Raw genomic sequence first — 23,478 nt, 5'->3', positions numbered from 1 at the left:
TCTTTGGAGTCCTCGTTTTATTGAAAATCTCTCCCTAGTCATAAATAGTTAACAAAAAATATTTCCCTAGTTATAAAGAATTCAGAACCTATACTCAACACAGAGGACAAGGTTTTTGTTTCTCATAGTCTTTCCTGGATTACAGCCAAATGTATCAAATAGCAAAAGGAACAGTTTCCCCAAATGAATGCATATCATGAATACAATCAGCATTTAACCAAAGAAGAGAAAGAAAACTGCAGTATCCCTTGAATTATATTTCACTGAAAATTGCATTAACTCCAAACTACCCTTACCCAAAGTATATTGTTTGCTATTCCCAGCTTGAAATAAATAAAAATTTAATAAAGTAATAGCACTTACAAAAATTTATTTACAACCTTTATCTACACATCATAACTATTGATTAAAAAGAGTGCTGTGGGTGCTTTCAAGTGCTCTAACCTAATGCTTAAATATTGCATTATGTTCCACCCTATGATCGGCCAATGTAGAATTATCATCTCTAAAGCATTATTTCATATGTATAATATCCATCATCTTAAATAAAAATGCAATTCAAAAATGGAAAGAACAGAAAAGATGGGAGAAAAAAGATAAGTCATAGAGTTCTAGGGAACATAACCAGCCCCACTAAATATAATAGGACTAGAATTTTTTTTCATGCAAAATCTGGAACTAATGTAAGGTTTTGCAAAACTGAAGAAGCATCTAAAGTACGATGGGGATCAACATTCAGCAGGAGGTTACATCTCCTCTTATGTCCTGAACTTGGCCATATGGTTATCCCATTTCAGCTACTCCATCACAGTGTTTCTCAACTTTGGAAACTTGGAAGACATGTGGACTTCATCTCCCAGAATTCTTCAGCTAGCATGGTTGACTGGGAAATTTTGGGAGTCCACCTGTCAAGATCGGAGAAACACTGCTCTGTCAGAACTCGTCCCAACTTCTTTATGATGTTAATGTATCTGAAAACCCACTACCATAGCCAAATCTTTCACTAAACCCTGTTAGTGTCAGATGACCTAACCTGGTATAAGAGTGGTTCTACATGTCTTAGAAATTAGGTTAAATCTAACATTGTAAAACATGAGCAAACCTGTTTACAAATCTTCTGTTTGAACTGTCCATCAGTTTTGAGCTTGTAGTGCAGGTAGTAATATCTGAATCCAAAGTTATGTGGTGCATGATCAAAAGATAGATACATATTAAAACCTTGCTGCGTAATATTCAAGCTTCTTGGTTTCCAAACTATCAAGGAAGAAAGATTTAGACAACGATTGGAACATAGTTTTTTGTAACTTGATATAATCTTAGTAGGGACAATGTTAAAATTGCAGTTCCACTTACAAGGTTTGCAGACCAGGTTGTCTGGTTGCAGCAGCAATTCACAAGCTATTTAAAGAAAGAAAAAGACAAAAAGCAAAATTGTTCAGATTTCAGGTCTTCCAAAAAGCTGACTTCACAAAATAAGATTTTCGTTGAGACAGGAAAAGATTTTTGCCTTCCTTTGTGTAAAAACTTTCAGAGTCTGTGTATTAAGACATGTAACAGCTTGGGATTTAGTTATTGTTCTGGAAAGCCCTACCTTGCCAGAGACCTGGTGCTTATTTTACATGAACAACTTGTTTAAGCTAATTTGTACCTGCCCATATTTGCTAGTAAAAAAGAGGTTAAGTCCTCCAGCAAATATTCAGGATAATCCCATGATTTTATGGTGCACGATACAAAAACCATATGCATTCTTACACTGATCTGAAAACTAGGGATGAAGAGTTCGTCTGTTTCCTTCTACTAGCATGTAAAAAGTAGCTAATGGTCACTTTGGATTAGAACTGTACAAATATTTCAAAATCTATACTTCAAGATGCATGTGAATGTGTACAAAGCATCTCTTTTCAAACTGTTAAGAGCAGCAGCAGCATTTTTTAACCTGTTTGCAGAAAGTCCTGTTGAAAAGGTATTTATACATAGGTCTCCAAATGACATGAAAGACAATAGAAGATCCTAAATCTTAATCTCATATGCCTGATACATGTATCGGCTGATGGATTTTTAGACTAGCAATTTAATTTCCCAAAGAAAATAACAGTTGCTGAGAGAAAGGCATGCACCTAGGGTTTTTTACAGGAAAGTCTTAGTAAAATCAACTCAGTGTATCAAAAACTTCCTAAATATGTTCCCATAATTCATCCATATTTTCTCTCCAAGGCCTCCAAAGCCATTTCACTTAAAGTAGGCTTTGATGTGAGTTTTAACTAGAAAGCATGCAATTTCAGCTGCTATCAGCTTTCATTAAGATTCAGGACACAAAGATCTGTAAGGCAGAAAGGAATAATTGCTGTTGTACTTACGCCGAGTTCTGAAGAAAAAAGGATGGTAGTTACTTTCATTCTTAATGGATGGAAAAGGAATAACCTTTACAAAGTAGTCAGTTTCAAATTTCAGATTTAGAAAGGGCTGAGATTCCACTCTCTGAAAGGGAAGTAATGTAAACCAATTAGTAGCACATTTTAACATGTCTTGGATAATCATGCAATTATGTTATTTTCCTAACATAATTCCATATTTCCCATTTATAGGAATCAATGTTGGCACCAGAAGAAAACCAACTTCCTTATCTTTTATGAAAATCCAATTAGTTAAGATTTTAAGAAGAATTTAGAGAGTCTAGTGGGTGCGATTAATTTTTTATTAATCACTCCTGCTGGACTCTCTAAATTCTTCTTTAAACCATAACTAATTTGATTGTTATAAAAGATAAGGAAGTTGGTAGAATAAAGGCAGAAGGTGTAATCCCCAATCTGTTTCCTCATAATTCCATATTTATTTTTCATTCAAATGTAAAATGTGAAATTAAATAAATTCAGATGCTGCTAAAGTACAATTTCCTCCTGCCTTCTTAAGCATGAACCTAAAAAAAAATGCCACGCCTTTTAAGGAATATACAGATTAAAATTATGGCAATTCTTAAAGCAGCAGAATCTTTCTCTGGGTGAAATGTGCACAGCCCTAGTGAGGAGTCCCCAGAGTCTGATATTCCAGCCAAACATTGGAGATAAAATATCCTTTAGTAAAGTGTCCCATCAATTTCAATAAAGCTTCTGCTCTGAGATTTCTATGATTTTCAACACTAAGACTTACAGTCCATTTATAACTTGAGTTGAGCTGTTTTGGGTCTTTTAAAAGCAACTGCTGACATTGTCTTCTTTCCGATTTTAATTCTTCAAGTATAACTCGAAATCCTTTCAGAAATTCAATACCTGCATATATTTAAACAGATCAATGAATATGTTTTCCTTAGATTTATATGGCTATTCTACTTGCAAAAAGTGACTCTGACACACTTACAATGTGTAATAACATCAAAATATGGAAATAGAAAATAAAATACATTCCAGACAGAAAAGAGAGCAGAGAATAAAACAAAAACAACAGGATGTGTATCATGAAAGTTTCACTCCTTGTTCAAGCTCCAGTCTCTCATCATTAATGGAGCATTACGTTCATATTAGAGATTTGTATAGATCAAGTCTCAATAAGACTATTGTTGAGAATTCAGGAAATTCAAGTCTATACATAAGAAGGACACAGATGTGATAGTGCTAAGCTTGGCACTATACACATCAGGTAAGCACATAATTTAAGAAAACTTGGCAATTACATTTCCACGTACGGCATTCTTAAACAAGCAGATGCTAAGTAAAATATTCTAAGACCAGTTTAGCTGTGATTGTATCTTCCCATGCTCCTACAATACTTAGGACTAATTTTTTTTTAATTTATTTAATTTAATTTAATTTAATTTAATTTGAATTTGGTATTTAATTCATGTACTTTTATACACATATTTCTGAGATCTAAATGATCTTGCAACAAGGGAGGCAAATCAACTACATCCTGTGTCCTTAATATTTAAAGGAAGAATAATACTATCTGTGTGATATAGAGACAATGAATAAGAACAGTTAACCAGATCTCTGTTACCTGAGATCCTTCAACTTCAGTTCCTTCTTGATATTTTGAGAGGGATTAAGTTCTGATCATTATAAGAGAAAATGCCAAGCTTTGTAGGCCTTGGAGATTTAATGCAACCAAGTCTGCAGCTGCAAATTAGCAATTCGGTAACACTGTGCTCTTAGAAGCATTGGATATCACTTCCCCGTACTTTTTAATAGCTACCCATTGTTTTCTACTCAGATTAGCAGCACACTAAATATAATGAAATACATTGTGATTTACCAACATTTAACTGTCCCTTTTACTGTTCCCTCAAAATATATGTAAAAATGCTTTTGCAAATGTGTTTCTATCATTAGTTCACTATTATAGCCCCTTTCAAAAAGCTGATGAGTATTCAATGCAGCCTAAACAATTTGAACACAATAAAAAATGTATGTGGAAACACATTATTTCCGAATTCAGTACATCTCTACATTACTTTATGTTTAAATTTCTCTAATATTTATATTCAAGCAAGTCTGGGAGGAATTTGCAGGAAAAGATTAAATAACATGGAGAGAATAAGTTAAGTTTAAGTTAAGTTAAGTTGCATCAGTCTGAATGGCAAACACTTAAGGACTCTATCTATTCAAAGATGAAGATGATTTCAGAATGACATAGACAATGCAGTTTGGAAGTAGAAGTGTCTTTAAACAGAAGGGGGGATTCTCCTTTATATTTGGCAACTTAGCCTGGCTTAAATGGACTGTCTTGAATTCTTTCAGAACAAACTTTAATGTTAATAATGTCAGGCAATGCTTAATTTCAAGAGATCTGAAATATGGATACAATGAAGATAACAGAGTTTAGCTGGAACGGGGGGAGGGGGGGCAGAAATTTCCAATGCTTTGGCATCTGTTTGAAATTCAAATTTTTCTCTACTTACCAATGGGGTTGGCTGTCCACAATACAGTCACTGCAACTTGATCAGAGCATGAGTATTGACTAATAGTGATGTTCTGTACATCTCCAATGACATGTTTTCCTATTGAATTCAAATAAGGAGTACAATCTGGGGAAGAAACAAGTTAATTAAATACATTTAAAACAGAAAATGTCTTCTGTCTTATTAGAGAACATTCAGAGAATGTTCCTAACATCAGTCCAATAATATGTCTATGGAGATTCTCAATCATCCGCCCAAAGTTGCTTTTCAATAGACAAACGGCCTTTCTTGGTTTTTTCTTTGAACTGAAGAAGCTTCTTGGATGACAAGAGAAATATGTTTCGAAGAAAAACCTCAAGAAAGTCCAGTTGCCTTTTGAAAACCATCTTTGGGAGTCCAATGATATCATTCTATTTTAATCAATTACTAGACAACCTAGTAATTGTGAGCTGTTGGGTCATCATTCTGTGGTTTTCATTGTCGTTCTGGAGACCTGAAGTCTTTCATCTCTTTCCTTATTTGTTCTTTGTCTCTGGTCCTGGAGACATATATGACTCTTCTCCTTTGTTCTCTTTCTGTGCCTCTTGTTGTCATTCTGAAGGCATGCATGCCTTTCCTACTCTGTTTCTCTCCTTCTCTCATGTTATTTGTCCTGATTGCTTGATCCTGGAATTGTGTGGCCCTGGTCTCATTCGATTCTTGTTCTCTGCTCCTCTTTGCTGCTTTCTGAAGACATATGGTATCATCTGATGACTAGGACAACTTCTCTTTCCACACGTCATAATTATATTGACAATATTTTTAATTATGGTTGGTCAGACAATCAGCCAGATGTTTAGATTGGATTTTGCATTTTTATCCACCTATTGAGTCCTTCCGAAGGACCTGGGATAGGCAGGTGTTTGTTTGATGGTGTTAAAGTTGTTGTCACAGGATGTACAATGTCCCAAACAAAGCTGCCTTTTGCAACAATCATTATTTTTGTACTTATTTTTTTACTGCAATGCTGTATGGTGCCTTCATCAACTCAGAAGAGTTCCGACTTCCTGCCAGATCCCCCATTGTTTTATGGGAAGCTGACAGGAAGTGCTGCAAATGATGATCATGTGACCGTGGATGACTATGGCAAAGTGGCGGTGCAGCTGACTGTGGCAGTGTGGTGGTGCAGAAGTAGCCACAACTTGCCAAATTTCAGTCCCACATGATTAATGGGTCCCAGATTTTGGACACATTCTTTAAGTTAGCCTCTTTGTGGTACACTGATTCGAAAATTGTTATCCTAAAGGATTCTGTGTCCATTAATATGGCATTGTTATAAATTAGTGAAGATTCTCATTATCCATTTATTACCAGAAGAGTGGTTATCCTCTCTTAGCTTACTCAGTTCTTTGTTATATAACAATGCTGTTCCTGGAATTGATCACTTCTTATTTAGCTGCATTATATTTTTTCCTAAGAAGAAATAGCTAAAAGTAGAATTCTTAGAAAAAGTAGGATTCAAGTGAATGACAGCAAAAGTTTCATACAGAAAAACAGCCATCTGTGTAGGAAATTTGAAACAAGAGCTTCCTCCAACATCTGGATCCACTTAAAGGATAGTGTTGCATTTTGTTGGCAAAAAGTTTGTATTCCAAAATGACAATTTGCCAAAAATCGAGGAAAATACTATAAACTCTCATAACCAAAAATAAACCCCTTACTTTCCATTTCTCCATTTTATTTTTATACATTTGTTAGGCTGTGTAATCTCCAGCAAAGGCATATACTGTCAGTAAAAAAATGCATTTCAGTCACTTCAACATTACACTAAAACTTTAAAATTAAATAGTAAGTGTATCCTTGTTTATTGTGATAACAATTCTGCTTAGCAAAGGAACTTAACAGATTGTGTACTTCAGAAATCCCACCTTTTCCTGTGAGGAAAGAATCTATCTGTGTAAGATTGTGATCTTGGCAGGGTTGCCCATTTGGCAAATAACAGAGATCCCAAAGATTATGGATGAACAGATTTTGAACTAGGTTTTCTAGAGGAAAGCTGGGCTAGTGAACTCTACATCTGAAATGATAAATTAACATAACCAAATTTCTCTTTAAAGAGTATGCCTGGCTAGACTAAATTGCCAGACAAAATTATGTCAGATAAATCGTATCATCAGATTTGGGGGTTATATAATTGAAGTTCTAACCTCCTCTTGGTATGCAGCCACTTTCCCTTCAAAGAAGAAAATGAAAAGAGGCTCAAAAATAACAATCGCACTATTATAAAGTACTATATTCTGCATTCTCTCTAGTCATGTTTTTAGTTACTGTTGCTTGTTGCTTGCTGATTTTTTTCATCTTTTTATATGCCACAGTATAATGTTTATATAGAAATTCAAGTGTGCTGGGGGGAAAAAACCCCATCCCTTTTTCTCTTAAAGGTTTATGGTGATTCCTGTATTCTTGCTAAGTAACACATCATTGTTAGCTACATGTTTTCTTATGGAGATTGTCACATGATTATAATTCAATATTTCTAAAACTAGAGTGAGAGAATGATTTATTAATCACAGAGAACAGTGAAATAATTAAATCCTATTTGTTTGCAGCTACAAATGTTAGGAAAGCACAGAAATGGCCCAAATCATTCTGCCTTTCTTTCATATATTCATCAAAGTGTAAATTGTTTTACTTGATCCTATTTAGATAAAATTTGGATACAGATGCCATGGCTGAACAAAATAGTTTTAATTTACCCCTTAAGTTTTTAACGGACAAGACCAGGGGTGGGTTCTAAATTTTTTTACTACCGGTTCTGTGGGCGTGGCTTATTTTGTGGGTGTGGCTTGATGATCATGTGACCATTCTTTAGGATTTAGCAGAGGTACTGGTCTACCAGGCTTTTAACTGCTTGCAGCGCTGTACCGGTCTACTCATTTTGTTTTTGGAGGCACTGGTCTACCTATTTATTTTTGCAGGCACCGGTCTACCTATTTATTTTTGCAGGCACTGGTCTACCCATTTATTTTTGCAGGCACTGGTCTACTCATTTGTTTTCTTTTACCACTGATCAGCTGTAGGGCAGCCCTTTGAAGCCCTGCAGCAAGAGTTTAAACAGTTTTTTTCCCTCTAGCCGATAGCTGAGACTCAGGAGGCAGCAATAGATTAGGGGTGGGGCCAAATAAAAGGTAAGAATAATGCATGGGGGTGGGTGGTGGGCAGAACCGGTTCGGTGACGTCATATCGTCACCGCTACCGGCTCAGCCGAACCAGGCCAAACTGGGAGAAACCCACCACTGGACAAGACATTTTGCTCTGTTCGAAACTGTCATCTTAATTAAAACTCTATGTGATTAAATAAAGAGGAACAAATTCTTATTTGTAACTTACTGTCATATTTAAAGGTAATATTAGGCAGTCCAATATTCTTTCCATTTGGAGAGAGGCCCTATAGAAATACAAGAGAACATAGCATAAGTCAGTGGCTGAGCAGTAAGTCAGACCTAGTTAATGAATGATTTCATTTGACTACATCATTCCAATGCGATACAGCTGAATATTATAATTCCATCAAGTGAAGTATACTGTATTCCTGAGTTTGATGAAACTCATGGAAAAATTCTTAACTCTGCAAAGTATGAACATTGTCTGGTTGTCTTAATTGTTTCATGCTTCCTGTTACTTACTGATGGAATACAGTTCTGTAAATAGACTCTTAAGATATTATTGAAAAAATACAAAAAAAATCTACAATGCTTTACACTAGCCCCACCATTTTTAAGCTCCCTTTGCACAACTCATACAAATCATCTCTAATTCACATTCCCAACCTAATAAATTTTATCTGTGAAAAATTACAACTGTAATTTTCACTAGCCATGACCTTACTAGAAGTCAAAAGTTGGGTAAAATGTGTGCAAGAGATGTCAACCTCTTTGGGAAAAAAAATCTAATCACTGCTGTATTGTGTCCAAAATACTTTTGGAGTGATCTGGGGAAGAAATACAAAACAGGAAAATGTTGAATATATAAATTCTGTACAATATAAATACGTTATGGCTGAGAACTTATTTTCTAGATACAAAAAAGGAAAATGTTGAACCTCTCTCCCCCCCCTCTCTATAGCTGTCTGTCTGTGTATCTGCACTCTGAATATATAGCAATTAAATTTATCTAAATCATTATTAAATGTCATCGAAAGGATACACTATCAATGACAAACTTTCAAGAAAGCTATTATCCAAATATGACAAAGGACATTTAACTGCAGTCTCATGAAAAATTCCCCAGATAATTTTTTAAACTTGTCCAATTTTAATGGACAGTGATCAATACACAGTGCCCAATAAGATCACAGATGATAAATAAAAGTGTTTTTATTTAATACATGACATCCAGAATAATTCAGTTTTCTCACATGCAGTCTTCCTTGCCAAACGATTTAGTTGTTTTTATTTTAAAGGAATGAAACAATTCTTTAAAATGCAATCAAGTAACAATCACTGGAAATAAAAAAAAAAAGGTATTATATGAAGCAGTCTATGTAAATAATACATCTACTTTCTAAAATAAACTATTCAGTCTCCTATAGCAGGGGTGTCAAACTGGATTTCTTGGAGGGCAGGATCAGCATTGTAGTTGTCCTCCGCAGCCCAACCCCGGGGCGGGGAGGCGAGAGGAGCGGCACAGATGCCTCCTACAGCACCCTGCTAGCCAAAATGGGATATGGGGTGGTCTCCCACAGCACAATTTGGCCAGCAGAGTGCTGCAGGAGGCCATCCAGGCCGAAAATGGGGCACTGGGGTTGCCAGCGGCCCCCCGCAGCCCGTTTTGGCTCCTTTGCTATTTCCAGGTCCATCCTGTGGGCCAGATCTAAGCACCCCGGGGCCAGATCCAGCCTGTAGGCCTTGAGTTTGACACCCCTGTTCTATAGCTTTGCTGGTATAAAGGCTCCCTTAGTTAGTGGTGTTACTTAAGTAAGATACAACAGGCTAATTATAAAGTATTGAAAGCTTTGTTGATCTAGCAAAAGTCACTGAATTAAGGCAGCGGTCCCCAACCTTTCTGGCTTTGCAGATCAGTGGTGGTGGCCGTGGTGGGGGAGAGGGGTGGTTCTGTGCAAGTAGCAGGAGCTTTGCCCGCTGCTTGTGTAAGTGGAGCTGCATGCACAAGCGCACTCACCCCACACTTGTATGGCCCAGTTCTGAACAGGCCATGGCCCAGGAGCTGGGGACCCCTGCATTAAGGACCACTCTGTTTTCCCCAAAATAAGACATCCCCTGATAATAAGACCAATCAGGCTTTTGAGCACATGGCAATAAGGCCAAGCGCTTATTTCAAGGTTCAAAAAAATATAAGACCTATTTTCAGGGAAACACAGTACATATCTTGCAATTGTTTGATACTTTTTTTAGTTCACAATGTCTTTTAGCGAAGGCCAGACAATCATGCTGCAAATCTACAGAAAGACCACAAACGAAAGAAACACACACAAGAAGGAACAAAATTCAGTTCCTTAAGAAACCCAACTCTCATTTACACAACCAAAACATCTTAAAGTACTTCTAATTCAGTGTTGATATGGTCCAAATTTCTGGACATTTTTTTGTTTTCCTAAGTGGAATAGAACAGCGATTTGGTGACTTTCATCATCCACAAGTAAAAAGGGTCTTCCCCTCACCCTTTAGCAGGATATTTCCTGAGGTGAAGAGGGAACAGCATAGCTCTCCCCCCTCCCCCCCCGGGACTCCTGTACACTAAGCATAAGATGAGGCACCATCACCTGGAAAGGTTTCCTCTCCCCATTGTAGCAAGCCATTTCCTAGTGCAGGGCTCAGCAACCTGCGGCTCTGGAGCCGCATGTGGCTCTTTCACCCCTCTGCTGTGGCTCCCTGTCACTCAAAATATGTGTCGCAACCGCCATTGTGCAACACCCGCCGGCCCGCAATTTATTGAGCTTTTCAACCATGGATAAATCCAAGAGAAGAAAAGTTTCAGAAGAAAGCAGAATGTTTAATTCAACTACATATGCTAGTTTTGTGGCCGCTCAAGAAATAGTCAGGCACGGGAAGGGTTTTGTGGCTCCCGGTGTTTTCTTTTCTGTGGGAAACATGTCCAAATGGCTCTTTGAGTGTTTAAGGTTGCAGACCCCTGTCCTTGTGTAAGGATCCTAGGAACCCTTCTCCCTACTCTTGCCCAGGAAAGAGTTATTGTCTAACATGGGTAAAATCCCTATTGTGATTGTTCATACCTTGTTTTAAATACATAGCTAGTACCTGCTAAAATCTCAAAAACCAAATAAATACTCCAATGACTGAGAACATGTCTTCCTAGAACTTTCAAAGTTTCTTCATTACTAGCAAGCCCAGGAAAATTACAGAAGAGACTATGCAATTTTTTCAAGTTGCAGAATTCACACTTCAATTCCATCATTTGGCAGCCTAGGAATAATTTTATAACATTCATCTCAGGGCATTGGATATGGTGATTGTTAATGCTTTCCTAGTAAGATAAATCACTGAGTTCTATCAATCATAGCTAATTGTTAAATAAAATGTCAGGTAATGGGAGATCTGTAATTACTATGTTTTGTCTGTGTTTTTAGATTTGAACAGTAACAGTAAACCACCACCAAAGCTATTATGTAGGTCTAACTTTTGGAACCTTTAATTGGCCACCCAACAGAAGGTTTGCAGACTTTCTACTGTACCTGCCTCTAAGCTAGCCGTCCAGATTCTCAAAATATTGCTGCAGAACACTGCCGTTTTTTCAAGTGGTTTAATGGAGTGCAGGTAGTCTTTGACTTACGACCATTTGTTCAATACAGGTAGTCCTCGATTTACAACCACAAATGAGCTCAAAATTTCTGTTGCTAAGTGAGACATTCATTAAGTGAGTTTTGCCCCATTTTACAACCTTTGTCACCACCGTTGTTAAGTGAATCACTTCAGTCATAAAGATAGTCACACCATTGTTAAGTGAATTTGGCTTCCCCAAATTCAGAAGTCACAAAAAGTGATCACATGACCCCGGGATACTATAAATGTCATAAATAGTTGCCAAAGAGCCAAATTTTGATTGTGTGACTATGAGAATGGTACAGCGTTCCAAACTCACTTTTTTCAGGGCTGTTGGAACTTTGAATGATCACTAACTGAATAGGTGTAAGTCGGGGACCACCTTTTGAGTCAGTTTCCAAGCATCCGAAGTTTGATCATCTGACGATGGTCCTAAGTCATTGCCATTTTTTCATTGCCATTGTAACTTATAACAGTCACTAAATGAACTATTGTAAGTCAAGGACTACCTGTATCTGTTCAAAATTATGATAGTGCTGAACCCAGGGGCTTATGACCAGGGCTTGAAAATACAGCCACTGCAGCATCCCCCACAATCACGTGAACAAAATTCAGGCACTTGGTGACCCAAGTATAACAGATTAGAATTGGAAGGGACCTTGGAGGTCTTCTAGTCCAACCCCCTGCTCAAGCAGGAAACCCCTATACCATTTCAGACAAATGGCTGTTCAATTTCTGCTTGAAAACCTGCAGTGTTTGGAGTGTTGGAAGAAACATCCTTCTGGGTTCTGCTCCAAGTGGGGAAAAAGACACTGGAGACATGGAGACTGCTTGGAAAGATGGTTTAATGGTGGACAGGATCACATGGCTTGAGTTCCTGAACAGAAAATGGGCAGATACAGAAAATCCTCGGGTTTTTATGCTCTCTCTGGCTCTGCATTTCTTGGGGCCCCGAAAGAGTATCCTGATTGGTTGTCATTCTCCCAGGGGGTGGGGGCCTTGCTGGCTGATGGTCACATGTGCTTCCCAGGTCACATGTGGTGAGTTTCTGCTGCTATTGTGTAGAGGGCTAATCCTATCTTTGGCAATTCCTACTATGGCTCTGCCTGAAGGAGGCAGATCTTTGTTATGTAGAATAGACTGGCCCAGGCCTTAATGGCCCATTGACAAAGGGTGGGGGGCAGGAAGGTGGGAGCTGCTTTGTCTGTAAAATATGCTTCTCATATTTCTCATACAGGGAAATATAATATTCTGCCTTTTTCATATTTCCTAAAATATTTCACTTTTCCAGGAAAGGGGTGGGTGCTAACTTCCTACAGGAGCATTCATAAAGTGTAGAGATGTAATTAGAGAGACAATGAAAAATTCAATATATTAACAAGTGCTTGAAAATCCAGCTGAAAAAAGAAAAAAAAATGCTTCAAACCGTTTATGTATATAGTCTACACAAAATATTCCAATGTTATCCTTCCCCCTCTTTTAAGAGTTCAAAAATTGATATTCCAGAATGAAGAAAGAGTAATTATATTATCCTGCAACAATTGATTTTTTTTTTCTCCCACAAAGATTTAGCTAGACCTGCCTGGGCAACTTTAAATCACCCCTTAGCATTTTGTTGGCTTCCATTATATTGACAGGAAAAAAAACCAACCATTGTTTTCTCTTCCCTCAGAACAATCAATGGATTAAATCATTTCCTTGCCTCCTACAGAGTTGCAACACAAATGAATTTAGGTTACGACTAGGGCAAAAAGTTGTTTTTCACTTATACTGGATTTTTTTTAATCCTGTGGGAATATACTGAACTGTTTTGCTAGGAAAAGGAAGGATCTTATATTTCAACTTCTGACAGCTCAACCAAGAATTTTTCTAATTCCTAATCACACTTTTACTAACGATGAAGTAGCATGTATATTCTGAATTAGTCAATAGAATATAACAGAGAGAGATCCTTGCTATTTATGATGCTATTTTAATATACCAGATGCAACTGTATTCCTCTTTTATCAGGCTTCTAAATTACAAGCATTTCAGACAGGAATTCCATTCAAGATCTGGCAGTTAAATACTACTACTAAATTCCAATTGTACTTATAAAACATGCAGAAGAATCAGTCGTATCACTTAAATACATTGCTGTTACTTGGAAACCAGACAATCACAACCTAACTCATTGAGCTTATATTATAGGGTAAATCTGAATAGGGAGGCTTTCTATTTATATTGTGTATTTCCCCATAATTCATTACAGTACAACAAACAGATTTAAAAGAAGGGAGGGCTAGTAAAAACATTCTATAAATAGTATACAGGATATACTATATGTCTGTCCTTCTTCAAAACATATGCAAAAACATGGAAGTCAACATTTTTTAAGAATTTGAACATTTATAAGGCCAGCTTAAAATCAGAGTTTAGATAACAATCCATAAACAATACATTTAAAGCAACTGTATGCTTATAACAAACTATTGTCTTGTTGGTATAAGAAGTAAGCAAGCAAACAAACTCACTTTACTTTAAAAAGTAAAAATACTTTTTATTAAGCTCTTAGATCTTCACTTCTTCCCATCCACGCCCAGCCTTTTTATATCTTCCTTTCCTATCCTCTATCTAGTGGGCCATTGTGTCAAGGTGTGCATGTTCAGAGTCAAAAGAAAACAGTAGTGCCTTGTTTGGGGAGGGCCAATCATGTATCCAGAATAACCAAGAGATTGGGGATCGTAGAGCCAACTAATAACATAGGGTCTATTAAAGCTGGTGGGATACGCAAAGGTTCTGCCTTAGGCCCAGTACTCTTCAGCAGTTTCAACTTCATTAACTGCTTAGACAATGGGATAGAGAGGGAATTCATTAAATTTGCAGATGTTAACAAGCTGGGAGGAATAGCCAGCACTTTTGAAGATAGGCTCAAGATCCAGAAGGATCTTGATAGGCTTGAATACTGGAGACCATCACCAGGTCTATTCCACATTTTTCTATCTTACCAAGAAATAAGCTGTGGTCTACGCTGTCAAATGCTTTACTGAAGTCCAAGTATACTATGTTCACAGCATTTTTCTGATTCACTAATTTAGTTACTTCGTCAAAGAATGCAATATGATTTGTCTGGCATGATCTGCTTTTGACAAAGCCATGTTGGCTTCTAGTAATAGCTTTGCTATTTTCTGTTTTCTCTGTATCTTTCTGGGGGGGGAGTGTTCAGATGAATGCCTATCTGGACACTAAGAAATACCCTCCTCATATAGTTGCTAACCAGCAGTGAGATCCTTAAGTTAAAATGTTTGATGGCTTCTCATTTGCAAGAATTTCAGACTAGCGACTGAATCTCCCGCTAATCTAAAAACTTTTTAAATAGAAAACTTGTGAATTGAATGCAAGATGAAAAGCATGTAGTCCATCACCCACTTCCAGTTCTGGCCTTTCCCATCATTGAATGTCAGGAACTGAATAAAATCTTACCTTACCAAATTCAAGTTTAGGCATATTTGGAGGATGTCAAAATTGGTAACAAAAAACAAAGGTTCTTGTATAACCAGGAACATGTAAAAACTTGCAACTATATAAACTGGCTAACCTTAGAAGTCAAAGGCAGGTGTAAGGAAGGAGAAACAAAGCATCTGAAGGTAATTAGTATCTGAGTTAAACCTCTTTTCAAAAGATGTAAACTGCTGCTTAAGGGATCAAAACAGATACTATTTAGTGATTTCTGAATGCACCTTGTAATCGGGGAGCCTGTCTAGCTTCCTTTTCATTTGCTTATCTTATCTTTAGCTTTAAACGTATCAAGTTTAAAAAGGTTTCCTGAAACAGGAAGGAGACAAAATTACCTCCCATTAGTCTCATCTGTTGTTACTCATTCATGCCTTGTTAGAAGCAGATGAAAAGCCTTTCAGTCATTTACTAGAAAACAAAAACTCAGGCCAGCCCAAAAAAAAGTGGAAACCTGGTTGGCCTATAATTGTGGTCTTTAAAAAAAAAAAAAAAAAAAAAAAACTTTTTTGAGGTTTAAAAATCCATACATTTGATGTTGCAGATGCTCATTCTATGGCCTATGTAAATTAAAAAATAGGCAGTTTGTTCAAAGTATACGTACCATATAATTGATGCAATCAGCATCAGTTGCTTTGATGATAAATCCAAACTTATTAGGCAGGCATACTGCTGGGAAGCGAGAAAGACAAAAACCATCTGGTCTGAAGTCAGCCTACCCAGACTTCAGGGCAGCTTCTAGGGGGAAAAAGGTTGGCATATTGTGGCTTTTCCAGAAAGCTGTATTTACAGAGGCATGGCAAGATTTGGTTCCTTTTCAATGCAAGAGGGATGGAATATTCTTACTATTCGGATGGTCATACATTCAGAAGCCATAACTTCTTATAAGCATTGTTTGTTGGCCTGGCACATGCATAGTACTAAGGTAAAAGCTGTAGTTTCCTAATCACAGTCAATCACATGAAACCCTAAGCAGTTCATGATGCACCTATAAACCTGGATAATGTGTGATTGATAGATGCTACCAGTTCCTATGAAATGTCAAACCCATGCATGTAGTTTACTGAAAATAGCGCCATCAGATCTGGGCTACACTCTACACAGCTGCTTAAGAACTGCAGAAAATTCAGAAAACTCCAATGCTTTGCTGCTATCAAAGCTGCTAAATCTCCTGAACTAAGTCCACATCAGCTAAGCCTAGCAAAAATCAGCCTGTACCTTAGTTTCTATCACTTAATAGCTAAAGAGTTGCGACAGTAAAAAAAAAAACCCATCACTCTAAAAGGCAACTCAAGATTAAAGTTGCTTTTTTTTTTAACCCATTTAAAAAAAGACAAAGATCAAACTGCTTCCCCAATTTATGTAGTGTTAGAAATTGAAGCCTGGAATCATAAGGCAATCTCTCTCGTAACATCAGGTTTCATCTCTACTGAAGATTCTTAAGGCTGGGTTGGATCTAAAATTTTGTTCATCTCTTCACAGCCTCAGCAAACCTGGTCAGTGATGCGAGAATTCAACTGTGTGTGGAAATGTTAGCTTACAAATGTGTTTCTCTTTGCCATTTTAATGCCACAATTGTAAAAGACATCCATCTCAAAAAAGTCTCACACTGAATCATCCACAGCTGTTTGACACATGAATTAATTGTAGCATTTAAGGGTGCATGTATACAGATCTGAAGTGGATAAGTGTCCTTCAGCTCCAATATGAGCATCCTCTATCAGTCAGATGCAAATTAAAGGAGGCATGCCCACTCCTGGATTCCCAGAGCAGCCATGTAGCTCAAGAAGTCAATCAGCTGCATGCCTACATTGAATCCAAAACATCTGTGCTCACTTTGGATCCAAATACTGCATATCTTTAATCATGTTCTTTACAAACTATTCATCTCACTATCTGGTTATGTTCACACAACACAATAAGGCTGACTCCTGGGTAAACCCAGTGGTGGGATTCAAATAATTTAGCAACCGGTTCTCTGCCCTAATGATTTCTTCCAACAACCAGTTCACCAAACTGCTCAGAAAGTTAACAACCGGTTCTCCAGAAGTGGTGAGAACTGGCTGAATCCCACCACTGGGTAAACCCCTACCTGCATCTTATTCAATCATAAACTAGCCTGGAAAGCTGGATTTGTGCATCTCCAAATGTAATTCGTAAGTTGTACCGTCCAGAAAGAATAAATTTAAATCTTAATTTGTTTCATCAAGCACTTTTTGGGAATCTTATCAATTTCCATAGAGTCTCCACCAATAAATATACAGTATATCCTAATTTTTGAATGAGTGTAGTGTGTAGTCACCCAACTCAGCTCTAACTACATTAGCTAGAGTCCTTTCATCCATATCCAGTATACTCCTCAAATGATATATTTGGTCTGAGAGTAATACTTTTTTATTTATTTTTTTATTTATTTTTTAAATTTATATACCGCCCTTCTCCCTGAGGACTCAGGGCAGTGTACAGCCAGAATTAAAAAACATGGAATACAAATATTAAAAAACAATTAAAATATATATAAATTTGGCCCAAGATTAAAAATACAAACCAATTAAAACATTTAAAATTTCTTCTTAAGCCAGCCCGGCTTGCTGGAAAAAGTGAGTTTTAAGGGCACGGCAGAAGGCACTAAGGTCTTGGATTCTCCTTACAAGTTTTACAAGTAATACAAGTTTTAAGGTACAAGTAATACAAGTTTTAAACCCATACTTCAGCCCCATGTAACACAAATCTAACTTCAGTTCTGTATACAGGTAGTCTTTGACATACAACAGTTCATTTAGTAATCATTCAAAGTTACAACGGCACTGAAAAAAGTGACATGATCATTTTTCATACGACCACTGCAGCTTCTCCATAGTCATGTGATGAAAATTCAGACGCTTGGCAACTGACTCAAATTTATGACGATTGCAGTGTCCCAGGTCATACGATCACCTTTTGCAACATTCTGACAAGCAAAGTCAATGGGGAAGCCAGATTCACTTAACAAACTTGTTACTAACTTAATACCTGCAGTGATTCACTTAACAACTGTGGCAAAAAATGTCATAAAATGATGCAAAATTCGCTGATCAATCAGGTGGTTCTCACCAGGAGTTTTATTATGCTTCAAACCTTTTATGATAGATTTAACGTCAAATTCTAGCTGTCACATCTGGCAGCCAATGTAGCCAGATCATGGAGCAGAAGTGTAATGTGTGTTCTTCTTTTTAAATAATCTTTGTTAGAATTTTGAAAATAGAATAAAAGCAAACAAAAGCAATATTTAAAATCAAAAGAAAAAGAAAAAGAAAAGAAAAGAAAAGAAAAGAAAAGAAAAGAAAAGAAAAGAAAAGAAAAGAAAAGAAAAGAAAAGAAAAGAAAAGAAAGAAAGAAAGAAAGAAATAGCCAAGATAAAAGTACAGAATTTTTTGGAGCACACACCTCCACTGCTGCATTATGAACCAGTTGGAGCTTCTAGATACTCTTCAAGGGCAACCCCATGTACAGTAATCTAATCTAGATGTGATTAGGGCATGAATGACTGTGATATAGTAGAATTACAACATCTTCCTTTAATGTTTTGTGTTCCTGACAGTGTAATAAAACCTTTCATTAAATAACATTCCTGTTGACCTAATCAGATCATTGGACTTGGATTTCGGCAAGAAGAGTGGCAAATGATGAAACACGCCCTGTGAAGTTGTAATTTATGTCTGATGCTTTGACAAAAATCTGAATGCCTAGGTTTTGCATTTTGATACATGTAATAATTTGTCATATTTCACTTTGTACCAGACATCTGTATACTTCCACAAGGATACTTCCTTTTTGCATTTGCAGTTGCTATCCATTTGTGTCATTTCAAATTCTTTTTGAGATTTCAAAATCTGAGTCATTAGAATTCAATATACCTTATTTAACATAGTTACATGAGGAAATGAGATTTTAATGTAACAAACTTATTTGAATAAAGAAAATGAGAGCTTTTTTTGAAACATCTAACTTATTTCTCCTGCTATAACTACTGAATACTGTAACCTTCTACACATAAGACTGTGATTTTAGAGAAAAACGCAGAAACCAGTGAAAAGGTATCCAATTTTTCTTGACTTGAAAAGAAGTACTGATTTCCCTATCAAGTAGTCATGTCAGGGAAGGAAAACTGGTAACTTTTTGGATGTTGCTGAGCATCAGTTCCAAATAGCTCCAACGAGCACAGAATGTAAAGTTGAAAGCAACCTTGTTGACAATGGAGTAATACTGAATAGTTCTCCCTGCATCCTACAGGACAGTCCTTGAGATACTTGATAATAAATACTGTCTCTTCCCACAGTCTTCTCTTCCCCAATCAAAATAAGAACAAAAGCAACCCTTGAGAAGTTTTTCCTTCCCAGGCCCTATCCTTGCTCACCTCTGGACAAGCTCTAGTTTGCCTTTCCTAATATATGATACCCAGAATTAGATATAATAATCTAGGTTTGGTTTACCAATACAGAATAGAGTATAATAGTGGTCAGCAAAAAGAATGCTGACAGTTTTAGCAGGAAATCTAGAGTTCCCTTTATCAAGATAATTTAGATTGTAATCTCAAGCACATTTACTAGCAATTAAGCTAATTAAACTCAACAACACTTAATCTCAAACAAACATATAGGATTATGCTGTTATTGCTCTAAACCCAATGCAAAAAGAAAATGTATTTTTGTAGTATTCTTTTCTGGGATTAAACTGGATAATTATTTTGCCCAAATATGGATGAACAGCAGTTAATGATACACATCATTTACTGAAATGAAACAAATTGAAATTATGGTTATTTTATCCTGACATTTCCCTGACGCATAGAAAATATTAACCAAATTTCTGTATTTAAATATTAAATCAAACAACTAGTATTGAAAAACAAGTGGTTATTTTCAATAATCTGGGAAATGCATCAGAGTTGGATAGATAAAAAGAAAGGCCGGTACCAGAAGTGGGTTTCAGCAGGTTCCGACCAATTCTGGAAAATCGGTAGCGGAAATTTTGAGTAGTTTGGGGAACCGGTAAATACCACCTCTGACTGGCCCCGCCCCCATCTTTTCTTTGCCTCCCAAGTCTCAGCTGATCGGGAGGAAATGGGGATTTTGCTGTAACCTTCCCCTGAATTGGGGAGCGAATGGGCCATGCCCACCATGCCATGCCCACCAAGCCATGCCACGTCCACCAAGCAAAACCCACAGAACCAGTAGTAAAAAAATTTGAAACCCACCACTGGCCGGTACATATCAATAAAACCTCTGTTTAGCATTACAGATATTTGCAAACTGCTATAAGTTAAGACAATATGAATACTTTCAAACATCTTAACATAAAACATTGTCTCTTTTGTAAAATTTGGAATGACAAGATTAGTTTATAACTAAAAGCTAATGAATCTCTTTCCCTACATATATTACAGACTTCATCTATTAATCTGGCTCACAGGATTTTCATTTAATTTCCTGGGTTAGTTAAGCATCGCGCTTAAGATATTGGACTAGAACAGAGAATTATTCCCATCCCAGACAGATAAATTTACTCTGTGACTTTAACTCATCTGAAAGGTGGATGTTCTGGAGAATAACTGGGAAAAGGTGCATCATGCTAGAAACCAGAAGGGCGTGAGTTCTAGTCCCACCTTAGACAACAAACCAGCTGCCTGACTTTGGACGAGTTTCTCTCAGCTTAGAAAGGAGGCAATGGCAAAGCACTTCTGAAAAACCTTGCCAGAAAACTGCAGGGACATGTCCAGGCAATCTTCAAGAATCAGACATGATTATATGGAAGAAAAAAAATGCTATATATGCCACCTTCAAATTCTCTGGAAAAGGCAAAATATCAATCTTAGTAACTATAACAATACTCAATTGGAACATCTAGCAACATTCTAGCACAGAGGTTTCAAGACTTTTTCATCTTACAGTGCACACATCATAGGCCAGATTTCTTGTCACAAGCCCCAAACTCTATGACCTCACAGGTTATGGGCCTTAGGACATGGCTGTCAAACTCAAGCCTCGCTGGCCGGATGCGTCATGTGTTGGCCATACCCACACCCACACCCATGCCCGGTTTAGCAAAAGGGAAAAAGTCACGATACATCATGTGACAACACGAGTTTGACAACCCTGCCTTAGGAGGATTGTCCTATCCTAGCAATGTCATGGAAGTGGGGTTTCAGCTGATGCAGGAAACCAGCAGACACTTCAAGGCACAGTAGTTGAAAACCATTGATGGAAGTGTGTGATGACTTCCTGCCTGTGATGGAGAGTCTTTCTATTAATATGGTACTGATAGTTTAATCTTAAAGCACATGTTCTAGCTAACTTAGCATTCCAAACTTTTTATTTCATAAATTATTTTAAAGAATAGAATTTTGAAGACATTCGGTTAAAGATTCTTCTTGATTAGATTGAGTATTTTGAAATGCTGGCAACAACAGTTATAGCAGTGTGTTTTCAGAAAATATGAACAAATTATGTAAATCTGTTTGATCAAAGAGATTGTATCATTCATTCATTTTATTCTGAAAATGCCCTTCCATCACTCCTGGTGACAACATTTCAAAATGTGCTAATGAGGATGCTCTTATTTTTGTGGAAATGATCTAAAAACCTAGTGGTCCAAATTCTAAAACTCTTATTTCTGTGATAAAATATGTTATGTAATAAAAAAATAAAGCTACATGCTAAACATTATTACTTCACATCTAAAATGTTAATGCAGCTTTTAGATTTGTAATGAAGAAGCACAAAAATAGCAAAAAATATAAATATAAACCAGTTCAATATGTGTGTAAATATTTCTAATCTCAGAGGATGCCTGTCAGTATTTACTCATCAGGAAACTCTAACCATAAAAATAACTACTATAAAGGAGCTTTATATACCAGATTATGTTGGCCAACTGTGTTGGCTATTAGGCTGGGTTAGGAGTGCAAAGGTTCAAAGATCCTTTGCCCTACTAGCACAGCAGCTTATGGCAGATCAAAATCAAGAGCAAAACACAAGAGAGATCATTCAGATTCCTTTCTGAGATAAGAACCAATATTCAAGAATGATTTGAGAATATAACAACAGCAATCTTGGGGAAAGGAACACAAAATTATTGCATCTCTGTCTTTGCAAGAAAATATATTGTATCTTCTAGAAGCTATGAGTAGGTGTCATACATATAGCTAATATATGGCCAAAGTATGAAATTAAGTATGTATAAAATCTAGCTGTAACATATAGTACAGTTTCCCAATAGGTACTGCTTCATCTTTCATTAAACCATTGAGCCAATGCTTATACACTGCATGAGTTTCCATACTTTTTGAAAGTTGAAATGTACATCTACATTTAATATTCTGTCAGAAATATTTGGAAAGGACTTCATGGAAGATTGAAAAAAATATATGGAATTCAATCCAGCTGGTGTTGAAATGACATATGGATGTGAAAGTCTCATACTAGTAACCAATTTTATACACCAGTATCTACATCCATTAACTCCACATGTTTCTACGGAAAATGGAAAACATGCATTTCTTTGTGCAAGTTTTAAGAAATCCCCTTGGGTTTAACAGTAATACTCCCAATTAAAATGGGAAAATTCACCCATCGGCCCAGAATTGCATTAGCTGTGGCTTCTTGAATAAGTCATAGTGGATTGGTTCATATACATTATCCTTGGATAGTATTGCCCATAATAGAAGGCTTACTTGTCATAAATAACACATGCTCTACAGCCTTCTGTCAAGGTCTGGAATTTAGGACAGTTATACATTCCAAATAAAAATTGCCCAACCTCATTTTTCCCAAGGCTTTTGCAAATACAGGCCCCAACTTGCCACATTTAAGTGCTATATAAATTAGTTTAGTGGAGACATCCAAGCTGGCATGTCATTTTAAAGTAAACAGGTATATAAAAGAACACAGCTGGGTGAGGGAGCACTCAGCATTTACATTCTAACAAGCATATATATGCATTAGGGTGGGGAAATGGAAAAAGCTAATATAAAGTTGTTGTTTTAAATCAGTGCTACACTGTATATAGTAAAGTACAGCCTCTGTCACTAGAATGTCAGCAAGCACTTGGAAATATTCTATAATGAAAGGGAGAAAAGTATATTTTAAATTTTATTTAAAATTTAAATAAAATATTTAATACTTAAGGAAACATTACTTAAAATAAAAAATCTTAATACTTAAGGAAACAATACTTACACCACACACAAAGTACAGTAGTTCACACAGATTTCAAGGTAATGAAAGATGGCATATGCCAACTCTGTGCTTGTAATTTAAAATCCATCTTCAAGAATGTAAT

General features: G+C 36.7%; 1 protein-coding gene across 2 annotated transcripts in view; it reads right to left on the bottom strand.

Moving 5' to 3' along the window:
- The window catches only part of IL17RD (interleukin 17 receptor D), a 53,134-nt gene that overhangs the window by 8,520 nt on the left and 21,136 nt on the right, over positions 1-23,478 (bottom strand). Inside the window, exons 2-7 of one of the 2 annotated variants that reach the window (XM_070933630.1) lie at positions 8,261-8,318; positions 4,892-5,017; positions 3,148-3,266; positions 2,358-2,478; positions 1,354-1,398; positions 1,103-1,254 (exon numbers count right to left, since the gene is read on the bottom strand). In XM_070933630.1, the coding sequence (XP_070789731.1) occupies positions 1,103-1,254; positions 1,354-1,398; positions 2,358-2,478; positions 3,148-3,266; positions 4,892-5,017; positions 8,261-8,318 (621 nt within the window). Of the gene's footprint in view, positions 1-1,102; positions 1,255-1,353; positions 1,399-2,357; positions 2,479-3,143; positions 3,267-4,891; positions 5,018-8,260; positions 8,319-23,478 lie in introns of both variants that reach the window. The other variant, XM_070933631.1, reaches the window with a different exon arrangement.

The sequence above is a fragment of the Pituophis catenifer genome, unplaced genomic scaffold (genome assembly GCF_029215685.1).
Source record: "Pituophis catenifer annectens isolate HBS135680 unplaced genomic scaffold, rPitCat1.0.hap2 SCAF_2, whole genome shotgun sequence".
NCBI classification, from domain to species: domain Eukaryota; kingdom Metazoa; phylum Chordata; class Lepidosauria; order Squamata; family Colubridae; genus Pituophis; species Pituophis catenifer.
Note: the sequence above shows the minus strand (reverse complement) of the source record. Positions and strands in the feature narration are given on the sequence as shown.